The sequence below is a fragment of the Hyperolius riggenbachi genome, chromosome 1, assembly GCF_040937935.1.
Source record: "Hyperolius riggenbachi isolate aHypRig1 chromosome 1, aHypRig1.pri, whole genome shotgun sequence".
NCBI lineage: Eukaryota > Metazoa > Chordata > Amphibia > Anura > Hyperoliidae > Hyperolius > Hyperolius riggenbachi.
The window spans coordinates 528,133,779-528,153,351 of NC_090646.1; the positions used below are offsets into that span (position 1 = coordinate 528,133,779).

Genomic DNA, 19,573 nt, shown 5'->3' on the forward strand with positions numbered 1-19,573 from the left:
GTTTCAGGCTGAAATCGGTCCACAATCTGCTTGCAGTAAAGGTAGCCATACGATCCCTCTCTGATCAGATTCAATCAGAGAGGGATCTATCTGTTGGTCGAATCTGATGGCAAATCGACCAGTGTATGGCTACCTTTAGTGTGTGGCACACATCAGATAGATTCCTGTCAGAATCGACCTGACAGGCATCTATCTGACGGTCGAATCTGCTGCAAATCTATAAGTGTATGGCAGCCTTTACAGGACAGTGTGAAAGGTACACTAGACTGTGCATGTGCATGTGGTAGGGCTTAGATTGTGAGCTCCTCTGAGGGACAGTACTGACATGACTTTACACATAGTACAAGCGCTGTGAAACATGTCAGTACTACTATACACAGCAACAATGATGGCAAATTATAGACAGATGGCCACTCCATTGTCTCATAGCAGCAGAGGAAGGTGTCTTGTAGACATTTAAACCATCAGGTGCTCATACCAAAGGCCAGCACTGCGCACAACAGTTACATTCTGACAGACATGCTAAGCATGGAAATTGTCGTTTTATTAGAAACGTTGATCACATGACGCATGTAAGTCATTGCTGCAATCCAGCAAGCCGTATGGGACGCGGCTCTCTTGTCAGCAGCACGTTGGAGGCAGTAGTAAGGCCAATAGTGGCCCGCAGGCGGAGCAGCGCACAGACAGCACACACTGCAGCACCTCTGCACAGCGCTGCCATTGATTTCCATGCATCTCCTGCTCCCAATAAGAACACTAATGGTGTCTGGCTGCACATGTGAACCACCTTCTATCTCTGCAGGCTACGGGGGACTGGACCATCACACGGGTGATCTCCGTCGGCCAATGAGACGGCGGGCCAGGAACACTCCCTCCCTCGCTATTGGCTGGACGTCAGTGAGGCGCGGCTCTGCGGCGGTGCGGCGTTGGTTAGCGTGTTGCTGGGCTCAGTCAGTCTGGCTCTAGTGCTGGCAGTTGCGGGCGGGATGCCGATAGATATCTCCCTGTGGAACGGGCCTCTGGCCCTCAGCGAGGTGGACGAAAAGCCGGTGCACGCGCTTAATGTCACCTACGGCTCGCTGGCGATAGAGGAGCTGGGCCAGGTGCTGACCCCCACCCAGGTAGTGATGGTGTAGGCCTGCTCGCTGCTGCAGCGTGCTGGACGTTCCCTGCCACTCCCACCGCTATGGCACATTGTAGTAGTGTGTGTGCTGCGCCCGCCCGCGCGCCTTCTCTGTAGATACACCTCTAATAGCAGCAGCGCGGCTAGCGGAGGACTGGCGTGTCCCATGCAATAAAACGTCTCCCTCCTCCCTGCTGTGTGTGTCTGTCTAGCCTTCATGTGCTGAGCACCTGGCACAAGAGCATGCCTAAGCCACCTATGTCTCCCCAATGTGTGTGCCAGCAGAATGACCTCTCCTGTGATGAGCTGAGCACATGCAGATCCATGCTGCTCTCCTGTGTCATCTGTAGATATATAAACACACCAGATCATGAAGTGTGTAAAGGTCACAGAAAAAGTAAATATTGGTCTACAAACTTCATTAGTACTTGGTAAACAAACAATCAGAGCTGGTCCTGACTTTGGGCTCTTGAGGACTAAGCTTGGCTTATGCCTACCTTTTGTGACCTTGTGCTATCCTAGAGTTGTCAGTGGAGTCACCCCAGTTTTGTCACTCACTTTGCTAGGAGACTTTATCAACAATATTGTCTGTGGGTTGAGTTCTCCTGTAGTTACAGATGTTACAATGTGCTGCTATTTCTGTTCTGTTACCATTCAGTTTATAATCTGTGGGATGCAGTACAGCTGTTAGCACTGGGTCTGCTGCTGGCGGAGGGCTGAGAATGTGAAATGTGGTCTGGTGGGGGGGGTTTGTGTTGTAGCCTGAAGAATTTTAGCTTACCAGTTTTTAGATCTGGAATGAACGCTTGTAAGAACCATGGACAGAGCAATTTTTATATAGCTAATGATATAAGGTAGATAAATAAACAATTGAAACTCATGAGGTTTGTATAGACTAAAGGAGATGATCAATGACCGCTTGCTGGGGAAAACATTTTTTTTATGTCTTTCTATAAAGGCCCAGGTGTTTCTACATTACTCTGTTTTGATAGAGGAATTTTTGGAAGTTTATTTTTTTTTAAATGGTAGTATTTAGTCACAGTTGCCCGACAGAAAAACGAGGGAAATGTTTTATAGTATTTCCCTTTGTTCTTACACCTGATATGTTGGGAAAGGTATAAATTGATGTTTATTGATTTGTTGCTTCTTGATACCAATCACGGTGTATATGGGGAGCGGACACCACTGACCAATGAATCTGGAAGGGTGGGGTACTGGGGAGAGTTGGTTGGATTTTTCTAGTGAATAGGTTATTGTTCCCGCAGCGTTGCTGTTGTCTGCAGAGTACATATACGCACAATATATATAATCTTACACACGCCTCATAGTAAACTCGAATTGAGTAAACCTCTGGATATAGTAAACGCAGTCCTTAGGTCCCAGCAACTGCATCTGTATAAATATACAATGTATGACCAATTCTGATATAGTAGACTACGTTTCCTGATCCCTTGGATTTTACTATAAAGGGATTCTACTGTAGTGTGTGTTTAAGAGGGGAAAAAAGTGCATTTAGGGAAGTACATTTGCAGCTTGGTTTTTGGTTTGATTTCTAATAGGCTTGACATGGGTGTTGTATCTGCACAGAGGGAAGAAAAAATATCTCTAAATAGAGTGGTATAACCATGATAGATACTATATAATGGGGACCAAACTTTTACTTTTACAATTGACATTAAAAATCTTTTGTCTACTCTCTTGGAGACTGTTCATTCGCGGGATTTGAAAAAGCAAATATTGATTTATATGGAGCCAACATCTTCTGTGGTGCTGTAAAAACTAATATTGCTGCATACAAAAGAAAAAAGAGGTTTATGCTCAGACCAGGTATCTCCTGACTTATATACTGGCTGCCAATTGTCTATTGACTGAAATGGCACAACAAATGCATGTTGCATAAGCTTGCCAGAATGTGCAAGCTCTACCTATGTGAAAAACAAACATTACATGGATAGAGTATTTATTACTGCGTTTGATGTGTTTACATGCAACTTCATGCATTTTTTACATAATACTCATGGTAATGTGACTCCCACCCCCTTAAGCATATTTTATTTTTACATTTGATGAGGGTGCTACTGTGTATCTACGTAATGTTACTGTTTTGGTGGCACAAGTGCTTCTGTTTATTTTTGGAGGGGCATTGTTTTGCATATGTTCATATAAAAAATGCATCGTAAAGAATTTTTCAAACAGCAGATTTATAAACTGCTATAAAATGTGAATATTTTCCCATGTGCTGCATTTATGTGTTGTGCAGGTGTAGTGCATCAAAGGTAAATGGCCAGAGCTAGTATGAATGAGGTGAGCCAGTGTGAAAGTCCACAGGGACCACTACTCCAATCACAGCAATTTCTACAACTTGAAGCATTCTAATTGGCTGAACAGTGTACGCAATTATTATAACCTATTTAAAATCTAGCCATTGGAGATGGTGGTATCCACTGAATTATGTTACTGGAATTTCACACTGGCTCACCTCAACCATACTAGTGCCAAATGACCTCCAAAGCCCTGAACTAGAGTTAAAGTGAACCCGATGTGAGAGCGATATGAAGGCTGCCATATTTATTGCCTTTTAAAGAGACTCTGAAGCGAGAATAAATCTCGCTTCAGAGCTCATAGTTAGCAGGGGCATGTGTGCCCCTGCTAAACCGCCGCTATCCCGCGGCTAAACGGGGGTCCCTTCACCCCCAAACCCACCCCTGCAAAATCAACGATCAACTTGGTCGTAAATTTTGCTCTTCCTGGAGGCAGGGCTAACGGCTGCAGCCCTGCCTCTCAGCGCGTCTATCAGACGCGCATCGCCGCCTCTCCCCCGCCCCTCTCGGTGAAGGAAGACTGAGAGGGGCGGGGGAGAGGCGGAGGTACGCGGCTGATAGACGCGCGGGAGGCAGGGCTGCGGCGGTTAGCCCTGCCCCAATGCGGGAGGCAGGACTGCGGCGGTTAGCCCTGCCCCAATGCGGAAGCGCTCCCCCGCTGAACGGAGGGGATTTGGGGGATCAGGGACCCCCGTTAAGCCGCGGGATAGCGGCGTTTTAGCAGGGGCACACATGCCCCTGCTATCTGAGGTCTGAAGTGAGATTTATTCTCGCTTCAGACTCTCTTTAAGCAATACCAGTTGCCTGGCTGTCCTGCTGGTCCCCGCCTCTAATGCTGGGTACACACATTGCGATTTCCCGCTTGATCTGCGGGATCGATCGGATTCGATTATTTCCTACATGTTCGGGTTTTGAACGATTCAGCCGTCGAGTTTGCATACTTAACATGCAAAATCGACGGCTGTATCTTTCAAAACCTGGTTGAACATGTCGGAAATAATCGGATCGATCCCGCAGATCGAGCGGGAAATCGCAACGTGTGTACCCAGCATAATACATTTAGCCATAGACTCTGAACAAGCATAAGCCGATCAGATGTTTCTAACAAGATTAGCTGCAGGCTTGTTTCTGGTTTAATTCAGACAGTACTGCAGCCAAATGGATCAGAAGGGTTGCCAGGCAACTGGTATTGTTTAAAAGGAAATAAATATGACAGCCTCCATAGCACTTTACAATATTTGTCTCAGTAGTTACTAAACTTCTGGATGGTCCAGAGGTCTCCTGGATCCTTGTGGACACCACCATTCCAGTGCAGGGTTCCTTGCCATCTTCTGGCTGGGCTCCTGACTGTTGAGTGTTTATCCAGTAAACTGAAATCTACTTGCGCATGCCCAGTCAGGATGTGCTCGTTCATGGCCTGGAATGTGGCCAGAAGTGCAAGCTATTTGACAAGCTTTTGTTGAATAGGTCTAAAGCGACACTGTGCTGGAATGATGGGCAGTAGGATTTGGAAAATTCTGGACCATCCAGAGGAACCTCACTACTGCGTAACGATGATCAATGAGATGCCTACAATCAATTTAAACCTGCGTGGGACTTGATTGGTCCATTTTAAAGCTGCATATATTTGCATAAAAATGTACATTTCATTGAACATCCCTACTACAGAAGTACGTGTCCAACTTGTTTTTTAACCTTTTAGCTGCCAATTAAAGTAAAACTTCCCTTGATGACGCAAGTCTGCGAAACTGGGAAGGAGACAGACGGCACCTTTACTGTCTCACTGGTTGTGGACCAGCTTGTGCAAATTTTGTTGGGGGTTCCCAGGTCCTGGGCCCCGTATGTAAGTTATTGGTTTTATCTCTACTTTTTTTAAGGCTTATGCCAAAATTTTTTACTAAACGGTTTACACTTAGAGCTGCCGTTTGTTTGTTTTATATCGGCTGTTCTGGATATTACACCTGCTTGGAATGAGGGAGTGATGGTCGCTTGGATTCTTGGTAGATCCTGGCTCAAATCTTCAGCAGTGAATGCGAGACATACAACCTTATAATGTGGGTTGTTGGTAGCTGGTAAGCCTCTCTTACTTTGTTTGGGTGATGGTTAACCACAAGATTATATGTAGATGGATTATCACCGTAGTGGAGCCTTACAGACTGTTTAAACTAAATGATGTGCACTGATTTTTATTTTTTTTATATACTATTACTATTATCTTGTGGACTTTGGATGTTGTCCTTTCTCAGCTGTGAGGACTTGTTTTATTCCCTTGGTGCTGAAAAAGTGCTTCTGTTAAACCCTATTTAACTTTATTTGGCTGCAGAGCCAAATTTTTCCTGCCATAGGGGGAAGTATGCAGGCCTGTCAGGCTAGCAGGGCGTGTAGAGTTGGCAGCAGGGAGCTTTTATAGTTACCTGTCTGGACAGCTGGATCAGCTTCTTCTATCCTGCAGGCGGTGGTGATATACCCCCGTGTTTTCTCAGTTCTGATCACATGATATGACGTGATTGGGTTCCAGACCATGTTGGCGTTACAGCGCCACCTGCTGATGGAAGAGTCTTTGATCATCCCTCTTCCACCACCAGGTGGTGTAGTAACGCTGATTAGGGGCTCTATTCACAATCAAACATGCGTCAAGGGATTTTTTTACTGCTATATTTTTGGCAGTGATAATTTCCACGGTTTCCACATTCAATAAAAATTTTACGCATGGATTCCCTATGCGGGAACAATTTGTAAAATAAATAAGTAATCAGGTAGTAAACATGCGGGGGGGGGGGGGAAGAAAAAACCTCCAGCAAACACAGCGCTCAAGGCTCCAGAGTCCATTTAAGTCAATGGGAAGCTAAATATATTAGTAAGTATTTGTAGGTGATATAAAATCTGTAGTTAAAGTGAACCGGAGACGAAGCACCTTCATGTATTTTACCACATATATCAGTGGGAACATTAGAGAAAACACCTACCCTGCTCTTTCATTTTTCACTGCTCAGCCTGCTTGTTTTCAGCCCTGATAAAATCCCAGACTGGGCATTCAGTCTAGCTTTGCTCAGGAATCCTTATAACTGAGTCATTATAGCAGAGCCAGAAGGGGACAGGCTTGGGCTTGAAAAGAAATCAGAGAAGACAGACTCCACTATAATGCTTCTTGAGCAAAGCCAGACTGAATGCTCAGTCGGGGATTTTATCAGGGCTGATATGAAGCAGGCTGAGCAGTGAAGAATGAAACCGAGAGCAGGATAGGTGTTTTCTCTAATGTTCCCACTAATATGTATGGTAAAATACATGAGTGCTGTCTCTGGTTCACTTTAACTACTTAAAGACCGCCCACGCCAATGGGCGTGGTCGCGGCGGCAGCCCCAGGACCGCTTAACGCCAATTGGCGTCAGGTACTGGGGCCGGCTACTGCACGAGATCGTGCGCAGGGTGCACGCGCATCTCCTGCTTGAGGGGTGGAGCTCCACCCTGCCTTCAGTCTCCGTCTAATTAGCATGTACAGCGCTGCGATTTTGTGTCCCCCTGAGGCACAAAAGAGCGATCGGCAGTGATGGGCTAAAGCCTATCACAGCCGGTCGCTGTGGTAGGCTGGCTGGGGGAGGGAGAAAAACACTTATTTATTAAAAAAACAAAAAAGAGAGACTAAATATTTATAAGAAAAAAAATAAACTGGGGGGCGATCAGACCCCACCAACAGAGAGCTCTGTTGGTGGGGGGAAAAGGGGGAGGGGGTAATCACTTGTGTGCTGTGTTGTGCGGCCCTGCAGCTTGGCCTTAAAGCTGCAGTGGCCATTTTCACAATAAAAGGCCTGGTCTTTAGGGGGGTTAATCACTGTGGTCCTCAAGAGGTTAAGACAGAAATAATGTGCCCCTTTTTCTTTGTGAATTTTGACTTTTTTTCCCCCTGCATTATTTGCGCATTTTACTGCACTTTTTACGCATGCGGGAAAATCATGCATACAATTTTTACGCATGCGATAAAAACATGCATAAAATTTTGTTTATCTCAAGATGGTCTTATTTCTGTCGGTAATTTACCGCTATTGCATTTCTGCATGCAGAAAATTATTGTGAATAGAGCCGAAGGTCTCCTGGGTCCTGATCACATGTCATATCATATATACTACTATATGTAGTATTTCTGTTTCCCTTTCATAGCAAGCTCCTCCTACCAATTCCTAGCTCTTTCACAGTATGGTGGTCACTCTGTTTTATAGAAGGACCAGGAAAGAAGGATGTCCTGTTTTTGTTGTCTCTGTAGTGAAACTTGTATTTTCATTTACTTCAGGTTCAGAATCGTCCTACAAGCATTTCATGGGAAGGAATGGACAGTAACAAACTGTATACTCTTGCGATGACTGACCCAGATGCCCCCAGCAGGAAGACCCCAAAATTCAGGTTGTGCATAACCTTTGCAATTCTGATGGCTCTCTATGTTCACTCAATGTAGAAATGCAATACTTACTCATGTATCTCCATCTGGTTATGTTATTTAGGGAATGGCACCACTTCCTTATTGTAAACATGAAAGGAAATGACATCAGTAGCGGTTGTGTCCTCTCTGATTATATTGGCTCAGGCCCACCCAAAGGATCTGGTGAGTGACATGAATCGGTAAGGTTGAATAAACAATAGATATACAGGTTTGGGTTTTAAAGAGAACACGAGGTGGGTTTCTGCAATCAATATAGGACACAGAGGCACATTCTGCATACTAACACCAGCCTCTGTTTCCTTATAGTATGCCCCCCAGCTGCCCCCTTGCTCTGCTGTCCCCCTTTATAAAAACCGACACACATTGTTGCTAGCTGACTGTTTACAATCGGGCTGTCATTTATCGCCGCTCCCCTGCCTACTACATATTGCGGCTCACCGCCTGTGTCCCTTCCCGCCTCCGTAAGCCAATGGGAGGAAGTCTGTGCATCTTATGGAAATAGCACGAAATACTTGTATTTTTTAACATAAGCAGTGTGATCACATGAATTTCACTGCGCCTGGTTGCATCCATGCTGCCATTGCCACTTCTTTCACTCAATATGCAGTCGGAGAGCATAGTCAAGCTGCCAGTCAGCTGCGAAGGGTAGTCTGTAGGGCTGTTACAGGACCACTCTGCATATAATTAAAATACAGCTACTTTTTAAAACAATATGCAATTTCAATTATTTTTTTTGGGGGGGGGGGGTTGACTACCATAATTGTCAGATAACTGGTTAAATTGCACCCATAGGAATAAATGAAGTGAATTATTGTGCATTATTTCTATGTAGTTTGACATAAGTGTGTGTAAATATTCAATCAGTGGGATCGTAAGGATTTTGAATATATGTGAACTATATGATATGCATAGCTTTAATGTTTCTATATACATATACCCAGGGGCGTTGCTAGCCCCAAAGATCAGTGTCATGTGCCATGGATCTATTCTGGGATGCCTAGGCTGTCCTCCAGGCAGCGGGCAGCAGTACTCCTCTTCAGTCGCTTGGTTTCCAGATTATGCAGACCTCTTCTCTTCCGGGCTTCTCCCCCTAGTGCAGAAGTCCCCAAACTTTTTCGGTCAAGGCCCAGGTCAACATACTTCAGACTGCCGGGGGGCCGGAACATACATAAAATTATGTTTAAAAACATTACATTGAATGTAGGTATTGATTCCTCCTAATCGTTCCCGGAGGAGAACTCCCAGCAGCAGCCATTTAGTCATGTGGCGCCTGAAGAACGTCTTTCTGCACCAGACAGTGAAGCATACCCAGGTGACAACCTGCCATCCAATTGGACAGCAGTGTCACCTGATGCAGAACTGGATTGGAAGCCAGCAAATGACTGCTTGCTGGCTTCTACAGTATGTGGATGGGTGGTGCCAGCACTGCTATTCTATATGTGGGCCACCGATATTTAAGGGTGCAGTGAACCACATCTATAAGTTATACATTTTGGTTTTGGGGGTGGCCAGTGAAAAAGCCTCGGGGGGCCGCATTCGGCCCATGGGCCTCAGTTTGAGGACCACTGCCCTAGTGTCTGAGAATGAATCGGACATTAGAGCTCCTAGTGCCTGATTCTCGCCAGCTTTAGAATATGTCCTCAGACTTGCAGATTGGATGGAGGGTGTCCACTAGAAGGTCAGGGAATGCTATGGGAGAGGACTGCCAGACAACCTGACAACAGGCCAGCCAGCCCGCCCAGCAGAAAGCCAATCCAGCCAGCACAGAAGCCAGATAACTCTTCCTAGTTATGTTTGTGTCACTGCCTATTAATGTGAAATTCTGCAATTTTTTTTTTTAAATTTTTTTTTAGTAATAATGGAGAGAGGGCTTCAGCCAACATCTTGGTGGGCAGGCCTACTTAGACTTAGTTCATGTAAATTTAGCTCCACTTATAGCCGCACCCATTTTTCGTCTGTAGTGCCAAAAAGTGCCCCGGAACTCTTAGGATCCTAACAATGCCCCTGCATATACCTATATATCACATATGATGACTGTACATGTCTGGGCACTCCTGATACCCAGCAAGTAAAACAAAGATTGCTGAAATCTGTGTGTTGTGACCACCAGCACTTCACTTGGGGCTGGATTCCACTGAGCTGGTGTGCGTCTCGCAGGACGTAGGTACAGTACAGACCAAAAGTTTGGACACCTTCTCATTCAGAGTTTTCTTTATTTTCATGACTATGAACATTGTAGATTCACACTCAAGGCATCCAAACTATGAATTAACACATGTGGAAGTAAAGTACATAACCAAAAAGTGTGAAACAACTGAAAATATGTCCTATTCTAGGTTCTTCAAAGTAGCCACCTTTTGCTTTGATTACTGCTTTGCACACTCTTTGCATTCTCTTGATGGGCTTCAAGAGGTAGTCACCTGAAATGGTCTTACAACAGTCTTGAAGGAGTTCCCAGAGATGCTTAGCACTTGTTGGCCCTTTTGCCTTTACTCTGCGGTCCAGCTCACCCCAAACCATCTCAATTGGGTTCAGGTCTGGTGACAGTGGAGGCCAGGTCATCTGGCGCAGCACCCCATCACTCTCCCTCCTGGTCAAATAGACCTTACACAGCCTGGAGGTGTGTTTGGGGTCACTGTCCTGTTGAAAGATAAATGATGGTCCAACTAAACGCAAACCAGATGGAATAGCATGCCGCTGCAAGATGCTGTGGTAGCCATGCTGGTTCAGTATGCCTTCAGTTTTGAATAAATCCCCAACAGTGTCACCAGCCAAGCACCCCCACAGCATCACACCTCCATGCTTCACGGTGGGAACCAGGCATGTAGAGACCACCCGTTCACCTTTTCTGCATCGCAACAAAGACATGGTGGTTGGAACCAAAAATCTAATCTGGTCTAATTCTTTGTTCTTTAGCCCAACCAAGTCTCTTCTGCTTGTTGCCTGTCCTTAGCAGTGGTTTCCTAGCAGATATATTACCATGAAGGCCTGATTCACACAGTCTCCTCTTAAGTTGTTCTAGAGATGTGTCTGCTGCTAGAACTCTGTGTGGCATTTACCTGGTCTCTAATCTGAGCTGCTGTTAACCTGCGATTTCTGAGGCTGGTGACTCGGATGAACTTATCCTCCGCAGGATAAGGATAAGACTCTTGGTCCTACTTTCCTGGGGCGGTCCACATGTGAGCCAGTTTCTTTGTAGCGTTTGATGGTTTTTGAGACTGCACTTGGGGACACTTTCAAAGTTTTCCAAATTTTTCGGACTGCCTGACATTCATTTCTTAAAGTAATGATGGCTACTCATTTTTCTTTACTTAGCTGCTTTTTTCTCGCAATAATACAAATTCTAACAGTCTATTCAGTAGGACTATTAGCTGTTTATCCACCTGACTTCTCCACAACCCCATTTGTAAGGCAAGAAATCCCACTTATTAAACCTGACAGGGCACACCTGTGAAGTGAAAACCATTTCAGGTGACTACCTCTTGAAGCTCATCAAGAGAATGCCAAGAGTGTGCAAAGCAATACTCAAAGCAAAAGGTGGCTACTTTGAAGAACCTAGAATATGACATATTTTCAGTTGTTTCACACTTTTTGGTTATGTACTATACTTCCACATGTGTTCATTTATAGTTTGTATATCTTCAGTGTGAATCTACAATGTTCATAGTCATGAAAATAAAGAAAACTCTTTGAATGTAAAGGTGTGTCCAAACTTTTGGTCTGTACTGTATGTATGCAGTATGCACCTGAATTCCTGCAGCCATGCCATGCACAGCTATAGGAATTCGGGTGTGTGCTGCATTAAAAGGCAGCATGCTGCCTGAATCACGCCGGCATATGGTGGGTATTGGTTGAATAGGCAGGGTTTCCCCTCTCAAATCACTTGTGTGACAACAGGCCTTAAAGAGAGTGTGAAGCGAGAATAAAACTCGCTTTTTCCCTTATATATTTAGCGGGGGCATGTTTGCCCCTGCTAAAATGCCGCTATTCTGCGGCAGAACGGGGGTCCTTTACCCCCCAAATCCCCTCTGTGCTGTGCGGGGAGCACTTCCTGCTTGAGGCAGGGCTAAGGGCTAACGGCCGCAGCCCTGCCTCTCAGCGCGTCTATCAGCGCTGATCGCCGCCTCTCCCCGCCCCTCTCAGCCTTCCTTCACTGAGAGGGGCGGGGAGAGGCGGAGATCCGCCGCTGATAGACGCGCATGGGGCAGAGCAGCAGCTCATAGCTCTGCCTCCATGAGCAGCAAAATCTACGACCAAGTTGGTAGTGGATTTTGCAGGTGGGATTTGGGGGGTAAAGGACCTCCGTTCTGCCGGAAGAGCGGCGTTTTAGCAGGGGCAAACATGCCCCTGCTGAATATAAGGGAAAAAGCGAGTTTGATGCTCGCTTAAGAGTCTCTTTAAAGGATACAAGAACTGAAAAAATGATTGCTGCAGTGTGGAGGGTTAAAAGTACATACCATCCGCTCCTCCTGCCCCCCTCCGTCTGCCGCTGTTAGTGTAATATATATCCCGGTGTCCGTCGATTTGCTTGACCCCTCACCCGGACATACTGCGCCCTGTGTGCGCACAGTATATCCTCCCCTTTTCACTTCTGGACGGCGCATAGCGAGCGGCTCAGAAGCACGCTGATCCCACTGTCTCCTCTGGGCTGCGTGTGCGCTCCACTACACCAAGCGTCACATGCTAATCATGTGAAACTTGGTGTAGTGGAGTGCACACGCAGCCCAGAGGAGACAGAGGGATCAGCGTGCTTCTGAGCCGCTCGCTATGCACCGGCCAGAAGTGAAAAGGGGAGGACATACTGAGCACACAGGGCACAGTATGTCCGGGTGAGGGGTCAAGCAAGTCGCCGGACACCGGGATGTATATTACACTAACAGCGGAAGACGGAGGGGGGCAGGAGTGGATGGTATGTACTTTTAACCCCCCGCACACTGCAGCAATCATTTTATTTTTTCAGTTCTGGTATCCTTTTAAATGATTCACCATGTGCACAAAAATATATATTTGTGTGTTAGATTCAGCCCCTTGCAGCTTTTGATCACTATCTGAAATCTGATAGGATTTTAACAAACCTGTTGGTCTGGCTATGTACAGCTGCATTCAATACAACAATATGTAGCTATATATTGACCTGCTACCCAGTCAACTACACTGCTACTTGCAATTAAAGTGGGTCCGAACTCTTGCACTGGACAGAAGGAAAACATAAGAGAAATGCACCCTGTATGTATGTAGAGTTTGGCCTGTCTAATTCCCCCTCATCTGTCTAATCACAAGTTGTAATTTTCCTCTCTCCCCTGTGTTGGCTGACTGCCACGGCAGATAAGCTCATTTGTAAACATAGGATGGTAACAATATGTCTGCTTCCATGAAAGCAGGAAGTAGAAACACTGCAGAACTTCCTCTCTGCTCTAAAAGATACACAACAGAATAATAACCTTTAAACAAAAACATTTCTTAAGCTGATACAAATCCTGCAATGAATCTGCAGTGTCTACTTCCTGATTCATGGAGGCAGACATATTCTTAAAGGGACACTTAAAGAGGAACTCCATTGAAAATAATGCAATAAAAAAAGTGCTTCATTTTTTACCATAATTTATGTATAAATGATTTAGTCAGTGTTTGCTCATTGTAAAATCTTTCCTCTCCCTGATTTACATTCTGACATTTATTACATGGTGACATTTTTACTGTGGGCAGGTTATGTAGCTGCTCCTAGCTGTTTTGGCTGTTGGAGACAGCTGTAAACAGCCATTTCCTGTCTGTGAACATTGTTACATTGTAACAAACTGCCAAAAGTACTGCGGTCCCAGAGCTTCTTGTGGGAGGGGTTTCAGCACAAAATCAGTCACACAGCACCCCCTGATGGTCTGTTTGTGAAAAGCATTATATTTCTCATGTAAAAGGGGGTATCAGCTACTGATTGGGATAAAGTTCAATTCTTGGTTGAAGTTTCTCTTTAAGTCTCTGTAAAAAAAAAATTGAGTTTTACTCACCTGGGTCTTCCAGCAGCCCCCTGCAGCTGTCCGGTGCCCACGTAGACTCCATCAGATGCTCCTGGCCCCGCCGGCAGGCGGTTTCGCCGACAGGAGCCGACAGGCTGGGAACGTGAGTCAGTCTTTGCGTTCCCAAGTTTGCCCATGCCTGTTGTAGAATCTTACCCACTTCTATGTAATACAAGGAACTACCCAGAAGTATCCAAATTATAGTCACCCTTCCTCTACATAGATTTTGTAAGATTGTATAATTAAAATTGTATCATTGATGTGTACATTAAGGGCCTGTTTTCACTTGCACGGAAACCGCTCCGAATCCGCAGAGTTTCCCCACAGGCGAATCGTGTGGGGAAACTCTGCCATAGGGTGCAATGGCAACGACGGCCGAATCGCTGCCGCTAGCGATTCGGCCGGCATTTCCATCCGAGTCGGTGCGGGAGGCTGCAGATCCCATAGCCGTGCATGGCATGGCTGATGGGATTCGTCTGCCTACCCGCATACCCGGAAGAGCCGCCACGCATCTCGCAGACGCGTGCGGCTCAAGTGGAAACTAGCCCTTAGAGGCAAAAGTTCAGCATGACAGCAGGGCAAGTGTCCTTTTGTACCAAGCATTTCCTCCTCCATATTCCCCTCCATGTCAGGCTCACTGGAAATCTGTTTCTGCCATGCTTTCCACTTTCCCAAGAGCTGCATAAGGAAACATGGATAATTTGCAGTGCATATGTTGTTGCCATGGAAGGACACTGAACCAAGTGTACAGTGACAGGGCTTTATGTAGGAGTGGCGAGCCCTTTGTGTACGTTTCTTGGGAGTAGGACTACTGTAAAGTGTAGTATCCTCTAGGCTGTTGTAAAAACATCCAGTTCTTCATGTGCCTTTAGCTATCAGCATGTATGTTCTGTTTTTAGGCCTTCATCGTTACGTCTGGATGGTCTATGAGCAGAAGGAACTGCTGAAGTGCAATGAGCGAATACTGACCAATCGTTCAGGAGATAATAGGGGATGCTTCAAGCTGTCGTCCTTCCGCCAGAAGTATGGCCTGGGAGCCCCTGTTGCTGGGACCTGCTACCAGGCAGAGTGGGATGAATATGTCCCTATACTGTACAAACAACTCAGCTCCTAATGCAGTCTGCCCCCTACAGAGCAAAGCAATAAGCTGTGCAACTCACTAAACCATTTCTAATGTCTGCCTGAATTCAAGTATTATGTACAAAGGTTCCGTTAGGGAAGGAGTCTTTTCACAGTCACTACCTTTAGTATTAATAATCCATAACCAGCTGTAGCTGAGCCATCATAGTACTAACTGCACACACTGACACCGATCAATGAGATGCAAATTGTTCCGAAATTATGCCATGCCAGTCTGGGAAAGGGCAAAACCATTTCTAATGTTTGCCTGAATTCAAGTATTATGTACAAAGTTTCTGTTAGGGAAGGAGTCTTTTTACATTCACTACCTTTAGTATTAATAATCCATTACCAGCTGTAGCTGAGCCACCATAGCACTAACTGCACACACTGACATGCCAGTCTGGGAAAGGGCAATAGTTCAACACTGAACATAAAACAGGTGAGTCTTCAGCAGTGTAGATTTTTTGTTTGTGTAGTTTATGCATAAAGATTTTCAATTTGCATGAGATTAAAATATACGGTAACTTAATCTTGCTGTGCTGTGATTTACTTCTTGGTGAACTTTTAACTACAAAAATTCCAGACTATAACACACAGAGAAAGTTATCCACTGCAAATACCGGGCTGGTGCAGTTCCTGCTGGAGCATCCCTGAAATTCCAGTTTATAAGTAGCTCACCCTACCCAGTCAGCATCCATGCTTGTATACAACTATATCATTACAGGAAAGGTTAATGGTTGGAGCAGTGAAAGGCAGAACATGCTATTTGCAGTTAAATAGTACCTGCAGCCTAAAAATTCAGAACCTGTCATTGGGTGGGGGGAACTTTTATCAGACTTCCCTAATGTGACATAATTGGGACTTTGACTCTTTGGTCCCCTCCTTGGTAACAGAGTCACGACCATGTTTTCAAAGTCTGCTAAAGCTCTTTAGAACCGATACCTACGTTGCTGCAGCACTTTAGCCACCAATTGGGCCACGGCGACACAGATGGGGGTAGCCAGAGCCTTGTCAGAAATAAAACAAAAAAACCCACCAAGGCTGCAATTCCAAGGGAGTCGACGTGGTCACCTGCCTGTGTGAATTACTTCAGAACATGTAAGTAGTGTTGGGCGCTACGAGAACACCTTGCTTATTGCACATGCCTTCAAATCTTCTGAAATGTACTTTTTACCCAATACACTCTACCAGTATTTTCTCTTTGCTTGTTAGCCAGTTATAGCTTGATTTCCCTGCATTAATGTGTGCACAACAAACATCCCTCAGGTCTGCAGTGCTCTGTACAGCAGTTTAGAGGTGCTGTGGATAGTTAGACATAGGGATGATCTTTCTATGAGATACACAAATTTGAGTTCATGCAGGATTATATACATTGTGTATGCAAGTGTGAGCAGCTTGAAAATGGGCCAATCAGTTTAAACCTTGGTGGAACTTGATTGGTCCATTTTCACCGAGAATATTTGCATACATAGTCCTGCATGAACTCAGAAATTTTTGCATCTCACTGATCATCCCTAGTTAGACACATACAACCTGACCTGTCAGTAAGTAGCCAGCTGCCCATCTGAAAGAGCCCTTAAAGTATTATGCTAAGTTCACAATAGGCCTATATGTAATAAGAACGCTGGGAAATTTGGGTGCAGGGTGAAGCTGAAAAGTCTCACCTTGTGGTGCACATTTCTTGGCAGAACTAATTTCTATTCCCCCTTCCAAGGTGTCGTGTACAGTGTGGGGTAAGATGCTATTCAGCTTCCAGCTATTGCTGGCGAGTGAATTGCGCTGTTTTTTATTGTAATTTGGGCTCTGTTTTTTTGCTGGCGCCAAAATTACTCATTGAGTGCCACTATAGCTGTAATTTACATTACCGCCTATGGTGGCGCCCAATTGTCCTTGGCCATGCGGCGCCCTTTTTACCTGGCTCATCACAATCCTATGTAGTAATTCCCGTGTCTCTGCGTCGCCTGTCCCTGTGTCTGTACGTTTGCGCTACTACGCACGTGCTGCACGGACAGCTGTTGGGATGGGGCATGTGTGCACGTGCGGCTGACGTGCGTGCACATGTGAGCTGACATGTGGTGGTGGCGACAGACCTAGAGCCTGTTTTTAAAAGGGCTTAGGTCAACTAGTAGGGAGCTATAATGTGTTCCCTGTAATAACAGGAAAAGTTGCATAGCACCTTATGCATGTGTTGTCGCATAGTCAATGAAAAGTATGCTTCACTGCCACTGTTAACGCATGCTTTATGCAAGAACATACAGTATGCTCTGTGTTTGGATACAGAAGTCCACTGGATTGGAGCATACCGGATGCACTCTGAACATCACATAGACCAGCGTTATTCAACCGCTGTTCCACGGCACACTAGTGTTCCGCGGGATGTTGCCTGGTGTGCCGTATAGGTCTGGCCTCTCGCTCCTCCCCTCCCCGCTTGTCCGATTAGATTCCCCCATAGTAGCCACTCTCCTCTGTGGCATCTCCTATTACAGCAGCGCGCTCGGCGGCTGCTGTGATGACCAGGAAGCGATACAGCGGTTCCCATGGTAACGGCGATGCATATTGCCGCTACAGGAAGCCGCTGTACCGCTTCCTGCTCATCACAGCAGCTGCCTAGCGCGCGCTGCTGTAATAGGAGATGCCACAGAGGAGAGCGGCTACTACGGGGGAATCTAATCGGACAAGCGGCCGCCCGCTCATAAGGTAACAGGAGCGGTGGCCGCGGAGGGGGGAGGGGCACACCTACCCATACTAGTTAGCTATACTGGGCACTACCTAGCTATACTGGGCACTACCTAGCTATACTGGGCACTTTACTGGCTATACTGGGGCACTATTTATCCATACTGGGGCACTATTTATCCATACTGGGGCACTATTTATCCATACTGGGCACTATTTATCCATACTGGGACTATACTGGGGAGCTATACTAGCTATACTGGGGTAACTATACTAGCCATACTGGGGCAACTATACTCCCTATACTGGGGCAACTATGCCAGCTATGCAGCCGCACCCCAGTGCGCACGGCACTGTCCACTAGGTCGCGCAAACAATAGCCCCCCCTCCCCCCAGCGGTCCTCTGAGAAAAATTTGGTCAAAGTATTCCCCGGGCTGGAAAAGGTTGGGAACCACTGACATAGACTAACAATTGCAGTGCTTTGCTGCGTGTTAAATTGCCTCTGTTACTTTACAACGCAATTGTGAACTTAGCCTAAGGCCTGGGGCCCACTAGCAGCCTTTTCTAAGCGCTTGTGATTTGAAAAGCTCTTGCTATTGCAATGCTTTGGGGGATTTAAAAAAAACAAAAACGCATCGTTCAAGTGGAATCACACCCATAGCCTTACATTAGCAAGAGCTTTTCAAAGCGCTTAGAAAAACGCTGCTAGTGGGTTCCAGGCCTAAAGGCTGGTTTACACTGCAAGTGCTTTACATTGTACTGCAACACCCCAATGTGAATGTAGCTTTATGCAATTCCCTTAGCTAAAAAAAAAAAAATCCCTTTACTCAGCAGCTTTGACTGCATTTCATCTTTTAAATGTTAGTGATGAATTAGACATCCTCAAGGATCTTGATTTATGTCTGAAATGTGTATTATGCTTGCTAAACATTTTAGAAGAAATATTTTGAATCCACTGATCATCTGCATGGACCTGGGGAAAGGGGGGGGGGAGGAGGTACCCTGATCAGGGCCGGTTTAAGCAGAATGGGGGCCCTGGAGCAAAGGTAACCTGGGGGCCCCCTACCCTAAGGCAGAGTCAGTACGTGCGCACACACCCACCCACCCACCCCCTAGCAGCTAGCCCAGTGGTCCATTCCCTCCTACAGTAAAATGTCAAACTCCTAAGGCCCATATGCAATTCACTTTTTCACCTGAGTTTTCTCCTGGGTAAGTTGTCATAAAATGCTATTTGAATCACCAGCTATTAAGAAAATGCTCAAAATAATTTTGGTAGTACCGCTTCACTAACTTTTTGGTACTTTTTCAGTTGTAAAATGCTGAAAATTTAGTTTAGAGAAAATATGAAAATTATCTACCAGGTGAAAAAAATAATTGCATATGGGCCCAGTAGTCTCTCTTCATAGGTAGTATGGTGCCCCCAGTATAGGTATAGTATTACCCCAGAATAGGCATCAGTGCCCCCAGTATACGGTGAGTAGTGCCCCCAGTACAGGTATAATGGTGTCTCCATTTAGGTATAGTATTGCCCACAGTGTATGTATAGTAATGCCCCCAGTACAGGTGTCCTAATGCCCCAGTATAGGTAGGTATAGTAGTGCCCCAACACGGCAGGCCTGAAGTTCCCAATCCACCCCTCCTTCCCCGTGTTTGCCACCGTCAGCTAGCCCCTCCCCATGAGAGCGGAGAGACAGTAAACATTTTGAGCTTGCCTCACCAGCACTGAAGACCCAAGCAGGCAGCTGCAGATCCGATGGGTTCAGCCCAGCCTGCATCAGCGCGCTACCTCTCCTCCTCACAGGCATGGACCCACTGACGTGACGTCTATGCCTGTGTCACATCGGGGGAGTGCTGCGCAGCATACTGTATGTAACAGATTGAGCCAGA

General features: G+C 45.9%; 1 protein-coding gene across 1 annotated transcript; it reads left to right on the top strand.

The window, feature by feature from the left end:
• Nucleotides 1-928: 928 nt before the first annotated feature.
• On the top strand, nt 929-15,538 carry LOC137525219 (phosphatidylethanolamine-binding protein 1-like). Its single transcript, XM_068246207.1, has 4 exons — nt 929-1,121; nt 7,730-7,839; nt 7,938-8,038; nt 14,787-15,538. Exons 1-4 carry the CDS (start codon nt 987-989, stop codon nt 14,999-15,001), a joined length of 561 nt encoding a protein of 186 aa, XP_068102308.1. The 5' UTR covers nt 929-986; the 3' UTR covers nt 15,002-15,538.
• The last annotated feature ends 4,035 nt before the right edge of the window (nt 15,539-19,573 follow it).